Below are 18,308 nucleotides of genomic sequence, written 5' to 3' on the forward strand. Positions count from 1 at the left end.
CATTGCAGAAAGCTGCATAAATTCATAACACAAACAGCCCCCGAGGCATCTGCCACGGACATCTGCTCCTCGGGCCTGGGGCTGAGCACAGGAGAATCGGCAAAACCACTCGGCCACCAGCATTTGCTGAAGAGAAGGAACTCGGCCAGCAAAGCACAGCATTAACACAGTGTTAATTAGCACAAATCGGACTGCGTGTGGGCATACATAGCGCCGACTCCTGCCCTGAGCCCCCCCATACACGCACACGCCATTCAGACAGGGAATCACTGCCTCGAATAACCGCACAAAAGCGTCGCGCATCTCCCAGGTGCCCCTCGGCCCCGCGCCCGCGGGGGCTGCTCCCCTCCTTTCTGCGCCCGCCGTCCCTCCCTTACCGGCGTCCTCCCGCTCCTCTGCTCCTCAGAGGTCTCATCTTGTGCTGCGCGCGTCTTCTCGGGCACCATCCTCCCCCCTCCTGTCCCCGCTGCTCCCCGGCTCGCGCAGAGCTATAAATACATCCCTGTACCTTCAGCTTGCCTGGGTGGCTTCGCTGTGCCTGCGTCCGGGGAGACAGCAGCCGCTCCACTAACCGCTCCTGAATAATGATCGAATCCATAACCGCGGCAGGACGGACGGACAGCCACGGCGGGCCAAGGGAAAAAACCCCAACCCATGTGTTCCCTCCCAGCCTTCGCTAAATCCATGCGGCAGCCCCCCCCGCCTACGCGTGCACACACACGCAGGGCTGGCTCGGCTCGCCTCGGTGCCGAGGCGAGGCGAGGCGAGGCGAGGAGGAGAGCCGAGGAGAGGCGAGGAAAGGCGAGGAGGCTCCCAGGCAGCTGCCCGGGATTTCCTGCCTCCGCCTGTGCCGCGGGAGGAGCCTGCCAGCGAGGACAGGACAAAGGCCACCGCGGCCGCAGGCCAGAGGCGATGTCTCTCCCCCGCCAGTGTCCCGCGGAGAGGCTGTGCACGTACCGGATGCTGTCCCTGCCATCAGTCTGACTCCGCCTGACAGATGGGCCTATTCAGCTGCAGGATTTCTTACATACCCTGCCTGATGCAGCCGAGACAAAGGTTTGCTGGGGGAAACCTGCTCTCAGCAAAAAAGTGCTGCTTCTGGCTGTGTGGGTGAAGGTCTCAAGGATCCACAAAGGCCCCAAAAATCAGGGTTCAAATACAACCCCCAGATCGCAGTCCCGGTTGACATGGATCTGTCCCCACGTGATGCAGCCTGATCTCTTGTCTAGTCCAGGCTCTATTGCAGCCTCATCTCTGAATCCAAATGGAATAGCAGCAGATGCATTCTGGATCTTACAGCAACCATTCAAGCTCTGAAGACGTTTCAGAATAAGGAAGCATCTATGTGTTCATTAACCAGATGAACCCAACCCAACAACAACCCAGCACATCAAAAAAGTCATTCAAATCTCAAGTCTGGGTTCTGAACCTATAAGTGATGCCTTCCAGCTTTTCTGTGCAGCCATAGAAACTGAACAGGAATTTATATTAAACAGTTAAAAGCTCCTAATTTCATATAATCACACCATTCTGGAAACCAGGGGGTTAATACCACAGCATGTATAATAAAGTGACAATACCACAGCATGTATAATGAAGTGACAGATGACAGCACTGGTGGTGCTGGAGGAACCTGTCCCTTGCCTCACAGGTTCCTGAGCAGCTTTCTGCTCACCAATGGGAAGGACAAGGCTGCAGCCATACTCCTGCTCTCAGCCAGAGCTGCTGCTGCTTCTCTGGGATCTGCAGGGCTCCAGCATTAACTCCACAGAGTGCCAGACCAGCAAGGCCTGCCCTGGTCACCTTGGGCTACAACCCAGGGCCTCCACCATGTACCCCAAGTCTGGCTGACATCAGGTTCTGTTATAAGGTACTGAGTCACTATAAGGTCCAGTGGCCTGAATGGGAGCAGCTGTGAGTGTGCAAATAAAAGAAAAGGGGAAACCCTTTTTGTTTTACCTACACTGCCATCCTATAAGCTGACAGAGGGTGATGTCAGAAATCAAAGGCACAAGGTCCTAAAGGCTGATAAAAGTAAATGGAGGAGAACTAGGAAGCACTCCCAGAGCAGGAAAACCCCTGCCATACAATAGCTGTCATACCACAAGCATGAAACCCTTCTCCAAACCACACTGATCTGCCAGCAGCATCTTTAATTGCACCCACTGAGTTTTGTTCCCAGTTAATTCTGTGTGTAGCAATCAAGCAGAAGGCCTGGACTGAGATCCAGGTGTGGCAGGAATTGCCACTGCTCAGAACACATCCCTGTTTGGCGGCTCTGCCTTCCCTCTGCTGCATTGCTCCATTCCCCAGGGAGCTGACAGCCCTGCATTGGTCTCCCTGCTCAGTGGTAGGTCAGGCCATGCTCATGACACCTCTTCTTCCTCCTAGACTCACCTAATCCTTGCTTTCCAGGACTGGAGCACTCTCCCACCAGGGCCTGCAACTGGCACATGACTGAGGAGCAGTGATTGCACGGCGCTGCCTGCACTGGGCAGCAGGAGCTTGTGGCACACCCAAGTTGCATCCAAACCTTCTTAAGATAACAGGAGGTTTCACCGGTCCTTCCACACCATAAACCACAATAGCTGCAATCAAACCCTCTCCAACTCCAATGAATTTGCATGGCTTGGAAAACTCTTGTCTGAGTACCACAGGCCACATGGCCACCAACCACAAGCATCTTCCAAAGGCACATGGAGACATGCTGTGTCCCCACGAGCCCACTGCACCAAATCGGAACATTCTTTTGGGCTGGGATCACAGATAAAGTCAACAACAACTTGGTTGCGACAAAACCACAGTGTTGTTCATGGCCCCAGGAGCTGTGCTGACAGTGCAGAGAGAAACAAGGAACGACTGTCTCATGAGTGCCTTGAGCTCTCACACATCACACATGCTCTCAGGACTGGCAGCCAGGGAGGAATTCCAGTCAGAAGGCCATGCCTGACAACTCAGAGAAAAGATCAGGAAAAGAAACAGAAGAGTAGGTCTTGGCTACAAAGATCATCTTAAGACTGAGTGGCCAGTGCTATGGCTTCCAAAAGGCTGAAGGACAGTCAACTGGTCTAAGCCTCTCCTGTCCCTCCTAGAGACAGGAGAGATGCTCATCTGGCATCCTCAGAGTCACCAACCATAAATGACAGACTCATTTGTGTCCCTCAGATGTGACACATGACACACCCAGAGCTATTGGCTCAGGCTGATCTGTGTCCAAACTTCCCAGAGAGCCAAGCCAATCTTGTTTTGCCCCTGTCCTTTCTGATCACAATCCCCTTTCCACACAGCCATTAGAAATGCCCAGTGTAAATTCTGGCCTGCTCCTCCAACAAGAAATCTGATGTACACCATCCTTAAAAGAAGAAAAACAGAAGACATCTCGTGCAGTGTGCAGCAGAGCTCAGCAGGGAAAAACTTGATGCTTCCAAGATCTAGAGCAAATCCAAAGTGTTTTCTTCCACTGGCACCTCTAAGCTCCTCTCCAGGCAGGTGCTCACAGCAGCAGCTCAGGGGTCAAACTGGCTGCAGGATCCAGGTTTCTGAGTGTCAGAGCAGACAACCCCAACCTGCCTAGCCCCAATATGCCAAACAGTCAGCAAGAGCAACACAGACTTGGGGTGCACCAAGTCCTTCCCACCTCACAGGCCAGCCCTTTGTAAACTGTGACAGCAGAGAAGTCCTCCACCTGCAGGGGAGCTGTTTTCTGGCAGAGATGCTGTGGCTTAGGGACTGCAGTGCTCAGGCTCCATCCTTGGTGAACATCCAGGAGCATGTCGTGGAAGGAAAAATCTTCAGCCTGATCCAGACAGACACTCTTGAGCAGCACAGAGCCAGGCAACAGAGTCCCACCAGGGATGCACCCAGCCAGCCTGGCCTGCATGGAAGAGTGGTGAAACTGCATATCCATGGCTTGGCAGGGTCAGCACAGTCACGTAATAACAGCATTTATGTTTCTTCCTCTGAAGCAACTAAGCTATTTTCAGTATTCCCCACAGAAGGGAAATTTTCTTTCTGGCTGTTTTCTAGGACGGAGGGAAGGGCAGTTCCAGAGAAGCTGTTTGCTCAAGCTGAATAGGAGCAGCAGCAGGCAGCAAACCCATTTCCAGCTTGGAACAGGGCAATGGAGGATGAGGAACAGCCAATACCCTCCCCTCCATGCATGTGCATAGCTGGGAACCTCTAGGGCTCAGTTACCACCTTCTTCTCCTGCTGCCTCCTCTCCCACTATAAGGAACACCAGTGCTGACTTCAGACAGATGAATCTCATGGGTATTGCAAGGTCTGAACTCTGCTGCTCCATCACCAGCAGAGCTGCACACTCACCCTGAGGCTCCTGCTGACCTGATCCAAGGAAAAAAGCCTTGCTGATCTAAACTCTGATGGATAATTTAACCTCAAACTTGCAAGCAAGGCTCCATCTAAGTGGCTTCAGAGCCCTGACTCTAGCCAGGCTTCATCCTGTGATGCTCAGGAAAAAGCAAGATACCAAACAAGAAATGCAGAAATCCCAAAGCACAGGATTGATCCTCTGTATGTTCAGTGCCACAAGCACAATCTGCACAGCAGCCAGATCTCATCTTTTCTTTTACCTATCCCACAGGTTAAACTCTTAATTTCCGCTCAAGGATCACTGCTGTTTTGTCACATAATCCCTCCAGAAATGTATCAAATTCTATTTCAAAGGTATTTATGCTCCCTGCTTCCACTTGACGTGCCTCGTGCTTCCTAAGAAGCACTGTGTGACTCATGCCATGCCTCCACTTCCAGCTCTTAAAAAGGAGCGACGACCTTAATTTGCCTCCTGCTTGTTTAAACTCGTGACTTGCTCTGGAGCGAGTTCACAGAGCTTCTCACACCCAGCTCCTCATTTAGGATAATCTGCGCCATATAACAAGCTGGGCAGACGTGGAGCTGGCCGGATCTCTCCCAGCAGCCCCTCGGTCGCTGCCCGGATCTCTTCCAGCAGCCCCTCGGTCGCTGCCCGCTCGTGTCCGCGGCAGGAGCCGCGGTGCGGTACCGGAGCGTTCCGCGCGAGGGAGAACCGGCGCACGCAAGGGCCGTGTCCGAGCGGGGAGCGCCCCAGCGGCTTCCCTGGCCAGGGCCACACGGAAATCAAGGTACAGGTCAAACCTGCCACCCTCGCTGCTTCCTCCGATTTCGAACATATTCCTTAGCATAGGACAGAGGTTTCCAAATTTAGCCTGTTAAGACAGAAGGAGAAACCAGGTGGTGCAAGAAGGTCTGTGGCAGTCTCAGCACTACTGCTGCTCATCTCTCCCTCCAATTCATCTTCCAGCTCTGCAGCACAGATCAGACTTAAATAGATGCCCAGCCTCTCATCTCAAAGCTATAGCTGGAAAACCAGGGAGAGGCAGAGCAGAGCCCTGCCAGCCCTGGGAAGCCAGGAACAACAGGCTGTTGGAGACAAACAGGTACATTTTCCTCTGGGGCACAGAAGCTGGCTGGGCTGAGAGCGGTTTGGTGGAAGAGGATGGAAAATAATGGTGATTTATCTTCTGCAATGGAAAGACACTGCTTCTTCCAGCTCTCAGATTCTCCATCCAAATGACAAGAACATCAGTTTTGGAAGTTCTTGATGCATGTTAACATACATGAATAGGAAAAGGTTGGGGACAGGATCCTACAGAAGGTGCAGTTTAAGTTACAGGTAGTGGTCCCAGTCCTGCGATCCTTACTCACCGAGTAGTCCCTTTGAAATAGAGACGACTGCTCACGTGAGTAAGGGATGCAGGATCAGGCCGGTCTACCAAAGAGGCTGAATCCTGAACCGGAGAGGAGCATTGTGAGACACCTACGCCTGGTCCAGCAGGAGCTAATCCAAGGGCATCACAGGGGAAGACAGTCCAGGCTGGGGCACCACACCTGCAAACAATACTCTGAGCACAGACCACGGAGAGGAAGGTAGTGGACAACAAAGATGCTCCACTCAAGCAGAAATTCTCCTGATTCATTCCCAGTTCACCCATCTCATGGATACTCCCAGGTCTGCAAGGAGATCTTTCTTAACCCTGCTGTCCTCCCAGCAGGCTCCTGAAAACCTTTTTGGGAGAGTGAAAGCCAACTGTCTTGGGAGAACTCCCAACCTCTATCTTCCAGCTACAATTAACATAACTTTAGGAGTAGCTGATGCCCACAAGAGAGGAGAATAAGCCCACTTGGCTCACCAAATAATTTTAAATTCCATTAATTAAGGGGGAAAAGGCAGCTCTCTATAGCAACTTTCAGTTCTGGGAGGCACCCAAGGAGAGAAAAGCTGGCCTCGGACTGTGTGAACAATAACCCCGAAAAGCTGTGCAGAACAAGGAGGTCGAGGCACCGTCTCCTTCCTACGGGTTCTCCTGCAGGTTCCCCATCAAGGACTCAGATGCCCAGGCTGCAGCCACACACCCTCCCCTCCCTGCTGTCAGCTGCCTCTACACACTCAGTAACATGAAGCAGAGTCTTTGTGCACCTTGAGGCAGCAGAGGCACACAGGGACCTTCACCTTCCTTCCCACCCTCACCCCTGGGCTTGCAGCCCCAGCCCAGTTGACCGAGATGAGCATGCTGAGAGGGAGCCATGCACTCACCCTCCTCCCTTTGCACCAGCACAGCTCTGCCTTGCTCCACCTCCATCTCCACACAACACAGCTGTACCTGGCTGTGAAGTGCCGTCCCTCGGAGCCTAGCACGGGCCAGTGTTCCTGGAGGAAGCAGCTGTGTGCCTTCCAGTCTGCCCCAGCTCGCCATGATGTGTGCTGGACCATCTGCTATCCCAGAGGGGTCCCCCAGGAGCCTGTTTCCCAGCCCCACCATAAAAACACTGTGCAAACGTCACTGCCCACATCAGTCTGCCCAGGGCTGGGCCCTGTGTCGGGACTAGCATGTCTTTGCAGATGGATAATTAGATTCCCTTTCCATTTCCTTTCTCCTCCTAATGGTTTCTCTGGCTGGCAGTTCCCCTGCAGCCCTGCACAATCCAGCAGCATTAGTCAGAGGGAAATTTTGCTCCCTTCCTCCCCAGGATGTTGTTCTTGGTTCAATATGAACAGCAGAATGAACTGCATGATGATTTGAGTGCTTCATTGCAATAGCATTTGTCCTTTTCAGCCTGGCAAACACAGGCTTCCCTCCCATAGCTGCACTCTGCCCCTTTTCCCCAGGTGACACAGAAATCACAGTGTGAATTCAATGAATGTGATGTTGTTGGCAATTGGAAGCAATTAGCTAATCAGCAGGAATATGCAATCAGCTGTACTGGGGTTGCAGCACACCTCCATTTATGAGCAGTGGTGCCAAACACTCCTTTTGGGCAGGGCCTAAAGAAGCGTACCTGATTCTCAGCCATGGTGTGAGATGCTCTTAGAAAAAGATCATAACACCCTCCTGCAGGAAACCTGAGGAAGAGATGGAACAATGATGAAATTGGGGTAATTTAACACAGAACTGTATCTCAGAGCTCCCAGAGGAGAGGATTGTATGCCCAGATGAAGTATCCAAAGAGATCCTCACTGAGCATACAAGATTGTCTGTCCTCCCCTGCCACTAAGATGTGGCTTTCTGGGAAGCAGTACTGATACCTGAAGCCCTGATGGTTGCACAAGCATCCCCAGGACCTGCAGAGATGCACAGACACATGAGTTCCACCTGACAGAGAGGACTTATCCTGCTGGGATCACAACTTTCCCACAGTTTCCCTCTCACAGGAGATGTACAGACTGAAGCTTTCAGATTGTCAGAGACAATCTATCAATTCTGTCCTCTTGTACCCTGCGACATCCTGTGTTCTCCATGGGCAATGTCCTGAATCCATGCAGAGCATGGAGCTTACAGCCCTCCAGTGCAAACCACCAAGACTTCCAGCAGCTCCACAGCATTCCCTGGGCTTGGTAGCTTCTATTCTGCACGTGGGTATAAAAAGTAAACTGCTGCCTGCTCCATACAAGGGGCTTTGAAATGCCTTTCAGAAGATTTCAGGAGCCTGCAGCTGACTCTCTCCCCTGTGAGCCATGCCAGCCCACTGTTGGCTGCCCACCAAGAGCTGGATGCAGCATTACCCAGCTGTGCCAGGCTCACAGGCCACGAGGCTGAGACACTGCAGCCATCGAACAGTCAGTGCCTCTTGCACCATTTGCAGCCTGGCTGGGCTTGCCAGGGCCTGGCACACACCGGTGCCCACACCGGCTCACGGCGGCAGCGAGGCACGGTCTTCCCAAAGGGCATCACAGCCCTGGCTGCCCGAGGAGGTCCCCAGCACAGCTGTGGGACCACCTAGGCAGATACAGAGTCTGGCAGTTTGCTGCATGAATGAAGAAGAAAAGGTAAGGGCAGCAAGGCAGCTGGGGACCAGGATTGTTCCCCACTTGCCTGTGGTTTTGCAGCCATCCAGCATTAACATCGGCTCCTTGTACCCTGCCGTCACAGACACTGAGGCTGTGCCTGGGGGACAGCTGTCAGAATAATCAAAAACGTCATCAAGAAATGCTTTCCAACACCTTTCTCTCCCCTTCTCAATCACCTACTTGCTCCAGCAAACACCAAGCCTGGTTACACCTTTGCTGCACAACTCACTGCTTCCCTGTGCCCTGCAGTGTGACTGGAGAGTCACATTTTATATGATGATAGGAGAAAACTTCAAGTCACTGAACATCTAAATCAAACTGTGCTGTCAAAGGGAATTTAAACGAAGTTTTTTCCAAGCTTAAGTGTAATAGTCAGTAACTGCTGAATATTGCTTCTCCTTATCAGGGAGATGTTGACCAGTAGGGCAAAAATAAGACTAGTTAGTCTGAGTTTGTAATGAAACAGAACAAATAACCCTAGATGAAGAACCCTATCTGGCTCAGAGTCTCAGCAGGGATTGTGTCAAATACTAGAGGGCTCCCCATGCCCTTCCATAATACAGGTGTGAATTGCAAGGTCTGGAACCCACAGGAAGGATGGACCACCCAGATCATTTACCAAGACTGGTGAACACTGATGGGTCCCAGTGGCTCTGCAGTACCCAGATGAACACCCTGCCTGAGGCTGCTGCAGGACACAGCACAGTTTGCCAGGCTAGGGGGGTCAGCTCAGCAATCTTGGTGCTCTTGTGACAGGGGGGCAGTAACAGACACCCCAGCACAGAGCCAGGAGCCCAGCACAGCAGCCTTGTCTGCTTCAGTCCAGCCCCAGACTTCATTAGCAGTTTTGCAGCAGTGAGAGATTCCTACTAACCGCTGAGATGGAGCCATCTGTTTCCATTTATGTGCTGGCTCACAGGAGCAGCTACACAGCAAAGGACTCTGGAGAGGCGTTTGCTCTCCTGGGCACACAGGGAGTAAACAGCCAGCCAGTTGAGACAGAGGCTGAATTCACCCTCCTCAGTGACCTAATACCTCCCCTTCTGCAAAATGAACACCTGGGAGGCACTGCAGCCCTCCCCCTTTGATTTTGTGACCAAGCTCCATCATTAATCCACCTACAGGCCACTTCCCTGAAGGCACAGAGGACTTGCTCCCAAGTGCAACTTACACCGAATTACTGCTCTGCATAGCACCACAGCAGAGGAGGGGCTGATAAAGCTGTTCCCACATCTCTTGGCCTGCCCTCTTAAAGCCAAAAGGAATCTGCCACTGATAAGCCAGCATCTCTAAATTAACAGCTACCAGGCCTTGTTTTTTTCTATATCAGGGTCCTGCAGAAATCAAGTTATGCGAAGAGATCTTTACTCAGACACCTTTTCCATGCATTTGTTTTTATGTACATGCTGCTTGGGTCAACCATGTACCCAACTGCCCCACAAAAGGTCAAAACATGCTTGTGGTGCCTGTGCAGCACAAAAGCACAGAGTGGAGATGAAAATGGCAGCAGGTATCATGGGAGAGTCTAGGCAGCTTCCAAAAAAGGTAGCAGGAGGAAAGGGATAAAATCTGGGGACACCCTGTGTGGAGAGGGCTATGGAAGTATTAGTCCTGTCTGGCAGCTGAGCTTTGTGAGGACTTTGCCACCTTGCTTTACCAGTCACACCTGCTTGGGAGGGAAAATAGTCTTCTTGCTCAACAGGAGATTTCATACTATAAAACAGATTGCTTAATTCTTGACAGTTTGTGTTCGGAAACTACCCTTTTCCTGTGTTTGCTACTTCCTCTCTGAGCACACATTTTTTCAGAGCCAGAAGAGATGTTATGCTCCTCTCAGCCTGCCCATGGGCCCTGCAATTCCCTTCAGAGATTCCTTCAGCTTGTAAGATTTGGTGCCTGTGGTGGACTCACAAAAACAGCAGAGAGCAGCAGAACATATCCTAAGTTCTCCTCTCCTTCACAATAAAATCTTCCTAGTCTTGACTGGAGAGAGCAGAACTGAGTGTTCCTGGAGAACACTGCTCTTAGGTAAGAAAGGATGGAATATCAGGACAGCATGGACAAAACACAGCAATACCCTGTGATACTGCAGTAGCAGAAACTGACTGGACAAAACTGCCACAAAACCAAAATCCTAAAACATCCTCCACAGCTTCTTGGAGGGACCCTTCCCAACATGGTCTTGTCTCACTGCCCAAATCCCACCACCAACTTCTCTGCCCCATTGTGGTTTTGGTTATCTCACCTCCAACCACACCCCTCTGCAGAGGGCAATTCTGGATCACTTGGCAGCCACCACCATGCTCAGTCCCATAACAACATGGCACTGATGCTGCAGACAGAGGTGGGAGAGCAGCCAGACCTCAGGTCCATTCTCAATAGCTGGAAAAGAGCATTCTCTAAAGTGTATCTTCCTGTAGCTCATGTGTCTGGTGTAACAGCCTGACCACAGGAGCTTCCCTTGCTTCTCCAATCTGCATTTGCTTTGCTGTCACATATTGTCAAGCTGTCCCACTCAGCCCTGCTCTGCTGAAATCTTCCCAGGAGACTTTCTCCTCAAAGCTCCAGATAGAGTGGCATTGCCATTCTGGTCCATTACAGCCCTGTCCCAGTCACCCTGAGGCTGCTCTCGGGGATTTAATACATTGCAAAGAGCACACACAGCTTCAGGCCAGAGAGCACAGGGCTGCTGAACCTGAGAGACCAGGGGAGCCCTGCCTCCTGCAGTTCCCAGCCCACCGGGCAAAGCTGTGCACAGGCAAGCAGGATCTGCTGCCAAGACCTCCCCCAGAGAAGGAAGAGGCAGTGACCCTGCCCTGAATCAGGGGAGGCCCTGAGCAGCACAGCAGGGCTTGGCACAGAGCCCTGAGTTACCAACCCCGCTCCAGAGCTGACAAACCTCCCAGCAGAGGCAGCGCCTGGTACAAAGCCTCTTCTGTTCCCGACACACGAGCCCGCTCCAGGCTGCCGCCGGGACACATCTTTATTGTGCCCTCCTGACTTCAGCAACAGGCAAAGCTTGGGGATAATGGCTCCTTTCTGGGATGCTGCTGGGGCTCACACACAGAGGCTGCAGACGCAGGGGGCTGCCAAGGTCCTGAGCCCTGCCAGGCAGCCAGCACTGGCACCGTGCATCCGTCACCACTGACAGCAGCACAAACCTCTCCTAGGGCTCCACTGACCCAAACTCTTCCTCAAAGACATGGCAGAGCTCCTCTGTAACCCAGCCAGCTCCAGTCACCTGTCATTGCACTTCAGTGTCATGGGCACAGCTGTGGGATGCTGAGCAGAGAGGAAAAAAAGGGCATTTTTAACACAAAATACCTGTTTGTCTATGCACTTTGGGACTGTTTCATCACATACAGGCACGGAGACAATTCTGAGGCAGGAAGGAGGAAAGTCTGCAAACTCTTGTCCTCACTGTGACATGGTCACAACAGGATTCATTTTCAGTCCCTGCTCCCAGTGCAACAGGGAAGAGGGGCAGGAAGGCTGGAGAAAGTCTCTTGCTAGATCCCATGAATGGTTAAACTCTCCCTATTTAGCAGTGGTGGGAGGGGAATTTATCTCCAAGCCAGAGTCTTGATGCCACCTGGGACAAGGCCAAGAGAAAAGCAAATTCTTCCAGTCAATTTATCCTCTTCCAATACTGCCTACCCAGCTACAGGGAGTTTCTGCAGCCACATAGCCACAGAGACATGAGAAAAGACTGCTTTTATTTTCCTACCCATAGACTACCACTGCCCAACATCTCTTCAGCTGAGCTGGAGCCAGAAGACAACTAAGCTTAAGGGGAAGTGGCTGGACACCCCCACACAGCTTGTGAGACAGCACTTGGAAGCTGTCCTTACTGAAAAACATGGACATTTACTGAAGTCCAGAGCTGCACCTGGCAGACCAGCTCCAGCACACAGGATAGAGCTGGGCTTGCTGGACACCAGCAGAGTCCAAGGACTCCAGGCTCCAGCTGTGCAACAGAAAATCTTGGCCACGTCAAAATAGCAGACATCAAGGCAGGAGGAAGGGCCCTTTTCCATGTCAGGAAGCAGAATTATCTCGTAGTTTCTGCAAGTAGCATCTGTGGTCTCATGTGCTCCTCATCACTATCTGGACCAGCAGCTGACACCTCAACTGGCTCCCACCCCATGCTCCAGATCATCAAATATCCCAGGTTTCTCACTGACATCTTGGGTCCTAAAAAGCAAAACCTCCAGGAGAGCTCTGATCCCCTTTTCTGCTGATCCACAGGATCCTCAAATTCAAAGAAATCAGTAGGGACTCTTCCATCCATGCACGTACCTTCAGGCACCTTTCCACACAGCACATGACCACACTTAGCAGGTTCTCCAGCTGGGCACAGCTCAGCACCCTGCAGGACAGGGCTGGACCTCTCATCAGGAACTAACTGCTCTGTGACATGTCCAGCTGTGTTTTTTGGACTCTGCTTCTCCTTCCTACTTCCCCCCACTCTAGCAGATAAAAACCCCCACAGCCATCACCCACTTACCACCCCCTTGCACAGCTGTACAGCACTGGGCAGGAGGCACAGGACTCTCCTGGAGCCTCAGCCCCTCGCCTGCATCATTCAGAGAGTACCATAAGCTCTGGCTGGGCCTCCAAACACTGCTCCACCTCAGAGCTGGAGACAGATGAGGTCACCTCCAGTCTGAAATCACTTCCCTTCTCAAACTGCTCCCAAGACTGTGCCACAGATTAAAAAGAGTGGGATGGGTGGGGAGGGAAACCCAAACCAATGGAGCATGTTCCCCATTAAGAGCTCAACACTTAATTTATCTCTGCCTCCCAGTCGGCTGCCATCCGAACCCTCCACCCTCCCTCCTTCCCCTGCAAGAACAAATCTGGCAGAAACTGCTTTGAATTAACAGCAGGGTATGGCACAAGCTGCACAGGACTATATTCAACCCCCAAATCCCCAAATCCAAACCCAAGCAGAGCAGTGGGGAAGAATCACAGCTTGGTGTCATCAGATGAGCTCAGCCACACTGCTCTGCCTTGTGCCAGCTCCAACTGCTGACCTCCAACTGCAGCAGCCCAATTCTATCTCCCCACACACAGAGTTGGAAATTGTTTGTACTGGCAATGCAGCACCAAGTACCAGGCCCCCAGCTCTGTGGTTTCTCCAGCACAGCCCCATTCTCCACTGTACAAGTGGCCACACTGGCCAGGGTGGGAGCAGGATTCTCCCACCTGGATCAGACAGCACAAATGCCTGAGGAACCAGACTGAGAAAGGAAAATGAAAACTAAAGTCACCAGCATGGGGGAGTCCTAAGGAAAAGAGCCTTGCAGTGGTCACAGTCAGCCAGGAGAAACCAGACTGACAGTTCTGTGGCATTCTTTTAAAAACACATTGACCACAGATGAATCAGTGTCTCATTGTTGGAAGCTCTAACCTGACTGCAGTACCCAGCAGTGCCTCAGGCAGTAACGGCCCCCACACATCACTGTCATACACACAGACTCCTACACAGTCATGGATTTTCCCCCTCACCCCAGACTTTGCTCAAAACAGGAAGGCCCCCATGTTTTGTGGGTCTCTTCCAGAATTCCCAGTCTCACTGCAATGGCAGCTATTGGATGGGGCCATTTTGTCAGCAAATACAGCTGCTGTGATCCATACCCTGTTTGGAATGCAATCCAGCTCACACATGCACATGGCCTTGGCCTCACTGGTGACACAGCAGCCACTGGGCATGACCCCACAGGGTGGTGAGAGCTATTGCAAAGGCAGTGGATAGAGGAACAAGGGGCAGAGCATGCTTGAGTGCAGCTATCGATCACGTGCTGCATAATTTTAGACTTCCTTCAAGCAGGTGGAAGAATGGGTTGTGTGTGCTGCCAATACTGTGATAGTTTCTTTGGATCACACAACAACCTGAACAGCAGGAGAAATACAGCATGACTGCATCTTCCAGAGAGCACTTTGTTCCTTAGTCTCTTTCCAGAGGCCAGCTCTGGACAGCAACCAGCCAAAACTGCAATGAAAGACCTGTTTTCCTTGTGGGCTTCAGCCCTTCTAGAAGAAGTGGGCATCAGAGAAAGGAATTTCTCTCAACCCCTGGTACGAGGCATGGACCTGGGCTGTTGAGGTAGCTCCTCTTCAGCATAGACTAGGAATAAATACACTGCAGGACAAAGAGGTTTCACCAGGTGAAGCAGCAGGCTGTTCCCACCTGGCTGCATTCCCACCAGCTTCTTTCTGCCAGTTCTGGCTTCCCACCTGTAACTCAGAAAGATGCCTCAACACAGTGAGGACCTGGTGGGGAAGCGCCTGTCCAACAGACAGGCTGCCTTGCTGGGGAGATGAGGAACCACAGAGCTTCTACACAGCAGTGCCTGCGAGTTCCCAGTGGGAGAGCTCCAACAGCAATGAGTGGAGCAGGGCGTGCTTCACACCCTGAGAAACACCAACCACCACATGGAAGGAACAGGTCTGAAGTTGAACATTTGGGCTAAGGGGAATCCTGAGGCTCAAGTGCCTCTGGGAAGCTTTAGTTGTGGTGTGATTGACTCACAGGGGAGCAGAGCCACTCCTTCATCAAAGTATGCTGTGTATCCCTAAAAATCATGGCCTCCAGACAGAAATGCCTCTAGACAGAGCTGTTATATCCTGGGCTTCAGTTCCACCACCTCTGAGCATAGAGAATTTCATTGCAAACACCCACACCTGGTGTCTGCTGAGCCCTTAAGGATCCAGTGCTGGCAAGCACTGAAGAAGAGTCATGCTCTTCACCCTGCACCCAGACACCCTGGAAAGCTCCAAACCATGTTCTCTGTCCCCTGCAAAAGATATTAACACTGCAAAAGAGAAAAGATCTGCAAGAGCAAAGCCTGTGTGAGTTTTCCATGCTGTGATGAGTCTGGTTGAAGCAGAGACAGGCACATGGGAGCATAAGGCCTCAGGGCAGTGCACTGCCTGGCTCCTCAGCCCTGGATTTGTCATCCAAGAGAGCAGACTGCAGTCAGCTCCATGGTCTCAGGGAGCACATCCCTATGTCAGGGTGCAGAGCTGGAGCACAGAGGTGATCCCAGCTGCAGAGGGCCTGTGCTCAGCACACAAGACAACTGCCAGGCACACAGAGCAGCCAGAAAGCAGCACAGCCACTGTGATAAACAGTGACTCTCCACTAGCCAGCTCCTGCCAGGGACACACAGGAGGGGTTTAAGAAGTCTGAAGGAAAATTAAAGAGGACAACTTTCAAAAGAAGGTGGGATGAGCTTAAGAGATTAATCCACAATGGAACATCTCTGCTGAACAGATGCCTAAAACAGAAGCAGCATTGTAAAAGTTTCAGTTCCAATACAGAAACCAAAATGTTAAATGGGTCTGTCACTCCTGAGCACAGCCATGATCCTTTCACAGAGCTACAACTCTCACTGATTTTTTTGAGGCAAAGATGAAAGGGCCATTCAGAGCAGCCTGGAACATACCTCTTGCAGTATTTTCCTTCAGCAACCCCGTTCCTGGACCTAATCCATGGACCACAGCACATGAAAGGCAGCTGTAAGCCTGGCACCAGGTGTGTAAATGCCGAGGCAGCAGCAGCCTCCTCATGGGAGATGGTGAGAGCTCTTGCTACATAGCAACTTAGATCAGAGAGGGATGGGGGGGGAACAGCAGTGACAAGGCTGCTTGCCAGAGCCAAATTTATAAAAATACAGGAGGTATCTAGCTCCTCAGTTTCAAAGGAGTTAGGCACTTTCATCTGTATTAAAAGAAGGCTGTCCCTTGATTCCTATTATTGCAAATTGCCTAAAATATTTGCCTTTTAAATAACTACATTGTACAATGGCCTTTGTGGGAACGCTCATGTTTCAGCCTATTGCCTTTCATCTCCACACCACCAACCCAGACCAGAGGAATGTGTCAGCTCCTTGGTTAATCCAGAATGTGCCAACAATTTCAGAGGCACTGCAAGCAGGATCATTTCATTTGTGGCAGAAACAGCCCACAGTCCTGGACTGGCACAGTGGGAAACTGCAAGGCTGTGGCCCAGGAGAGGCTCCACAGACACCATTGCCATGCAAACACTCAATAATTGCTATCTTGCCACAAGGCCCCATTGAGCTTCATACTGGAACAAAAAGATCAGAGCTGCTGTGATCCTACAGAAAAAAGGCACTGGGTTTACAACCTAACTCTGCAATTTTGGTAAATCTCAGCACTGATAATTCAGTATAAAATACTGCAGCCAGACCAGGCAACCCAATTTGACCAGGACAGATGTGGAATATGTGTATTGTCCTGACAAGGTCTCAGGGATGGTATTTTCTACAGAATTCAAGACTGCTATTCTGCTTCTCTCCTCATCAAAAATTACAGGCTTAGGAACAAACCTTATCACCCAGCTGGACTGCAGGAAACGGACACTAAAGTCATACATCTTGCAGATTATTAAAAGACAGACATTCAAAAGTGCATTCTCTACACCACCAAAGATCCTTTCCACCTTAAGATAACCATTTCTTCCCTTAAAAAATGAGAGAGAAAGCAATCACAAAAGATTAGTGTCCCATGCTGAATAACTACTGTTCTTGCATTAGGACCACAGCCCAACCAGTGAACAAACAGGGTTCTCCTGTTCTTTGCTGATAATATCCCTGTGACACTGGTCTTTGCTGCTATTTCAGTCTTGATTTCCACTGTAAAGTTTATCCAGTCAGAGTCATCAATATACTCTCTACTTGCCCTGTAGAAAAACCGTTATCAGCAGCTCACTAATAGAGCCCTAATTGTAAGGAACAGATAACTGTGGAATCCTCCCTCCTGAGAATTTTTCTGTGGTATTGCTGATTTCATAAATTTCTTTCTGGGCTTATCTGAAAATAACAAAAGTGGTGAAGTACACGAGATGTAAGATGAGAGATGCTAACACAGCAGGCACTGGAATAGCAGAGTTCGTGAAGATGTCACCTTTGAGATGATTACATTGGATTTCTAGAAGTCAGAATGAAACCAGATCAAAAAGATATTAGAGAAGACAGAAAGTCATTTGACTGTAAATGCTGTGGCTCTTGGACACACAAGGGGCAGCAACACGCAATGTTAGAAAGAACTTGGAAGCAATGGAGTGGAAAAAATTGCGTTTGCTAGGCTGTGTTTTCCTACAAGGCAACCCAAAGGAAATGGAAACAGCGGCGTAGGTAAGGCAGAGCAGCGAGACAGGGTGGGGAATGCTCCTCTCAGTCCATGAGTTAGCAGAGAGCCAGCACCCCCATGCAACGTCAGCTCAAGTGACAGCCACAACAAGCCAAGAGTAATTTGTCACTTGCAGCCCTTTAACGAGAACTGGGTGCAAAATCAAATTAGATACCCACGAATAGCTCTTAGGATGTGCAGCACAGCGTGAAGTCAAACCTTTACATGTTTTAGGAATCCAAAGATAACTATCTCCAAGCAAAGCCTAGAACCATTGTCATATGCAAAGTGAGGAGGGGTTCTCTTGGGCTTTTAGCCTGGGCTCTGACTTGCCAGGCCAAACAATGATCTCTTGGGATGTATTTTCTGGGATTTCTTTTCTCAGATTTATTCTCTGTGTGGGTTCTCATCCCACTGCCCCTCACAGGCTTTTCAAGCTTATTTATAAACCATTGCCTTGAAAATACAAAGCAGTACCTGCTTCCTCTTCTGAAGAAAACACATGTTGGCCTATTACTGCAGGATGCCAGCCAAGAAGTGGGTGGATGCCCTAATTATTTCATTTTTTGAAAAATAATGAAGAAAAATAGTTATTTGTCATGAAGGAAAATCCCTAATCAGCTAAGGGACAAATTCTAGGTATCCAGTACACATGGATTCACTGGAAGCTCCACAAGGAAGCTCAGCCCTCGAGCATATGCGGGGTATCTGAGGAAACGGGAGCAGCGGTCTCATCCAGACATTTCCTGGATGTCCACTGCCATTAATGTCATGATAAATGGGATCTGAGTCCTCCAAAATGCCCAAT

The 18,308-nt window shown here is 50.7% G+C and overlaps 1 protein-coding gene across 5 annotated transcripts in view; it reads right to left on the reverse strand.

Annotated features, from left to right (window-relative positions):
* The window catches only part of SEPTIN5 (septin 5), a 42,671-nt gene that overhangs the window by 14,681 nt on the left and 9,682 nt on the right, over nt 1-18,308 (reverse strand). For 2 of the 5 annotated variants that reach the window (XM_053993695.1, XM_053993696.1), the window contains one exon: nt 7,333-7,396. The exons of 1 other annotated variant lie outside the window; for it this stretch is intronic. In XM_053993695.1, coding sequence (XP_053849670.1) covers nt 7,333-7,347 — 15 coding nt within the window. In that variant the 5' untranslated portion in view covers nt 7,348-7,396. Of the gene's footprint in view, nt 1-377; nt 433-508; nt 817-7,332; nt 7,397-18,308 lie in introns of those variants that run through there. 2 more of the 5 variants (XM_053993694.1, XM_053993698.1) reach the window with 2 other exon arrangements.

This window comes from Vidua macroura, chromosome 18 (assembly GCF_024509145.1).
Source record: "Vidua macroura isolate BioBank_ID:100142 chromosome 18, ASM2450914v1, whole genome shotgun sequence".
NCBI classification, from domain to species: domain Eukaryota; kingdom Metazoa; phylum Chordata; class Aves; order Passeriformes; family Viduidae; genus Vidua; species Vidua macroura.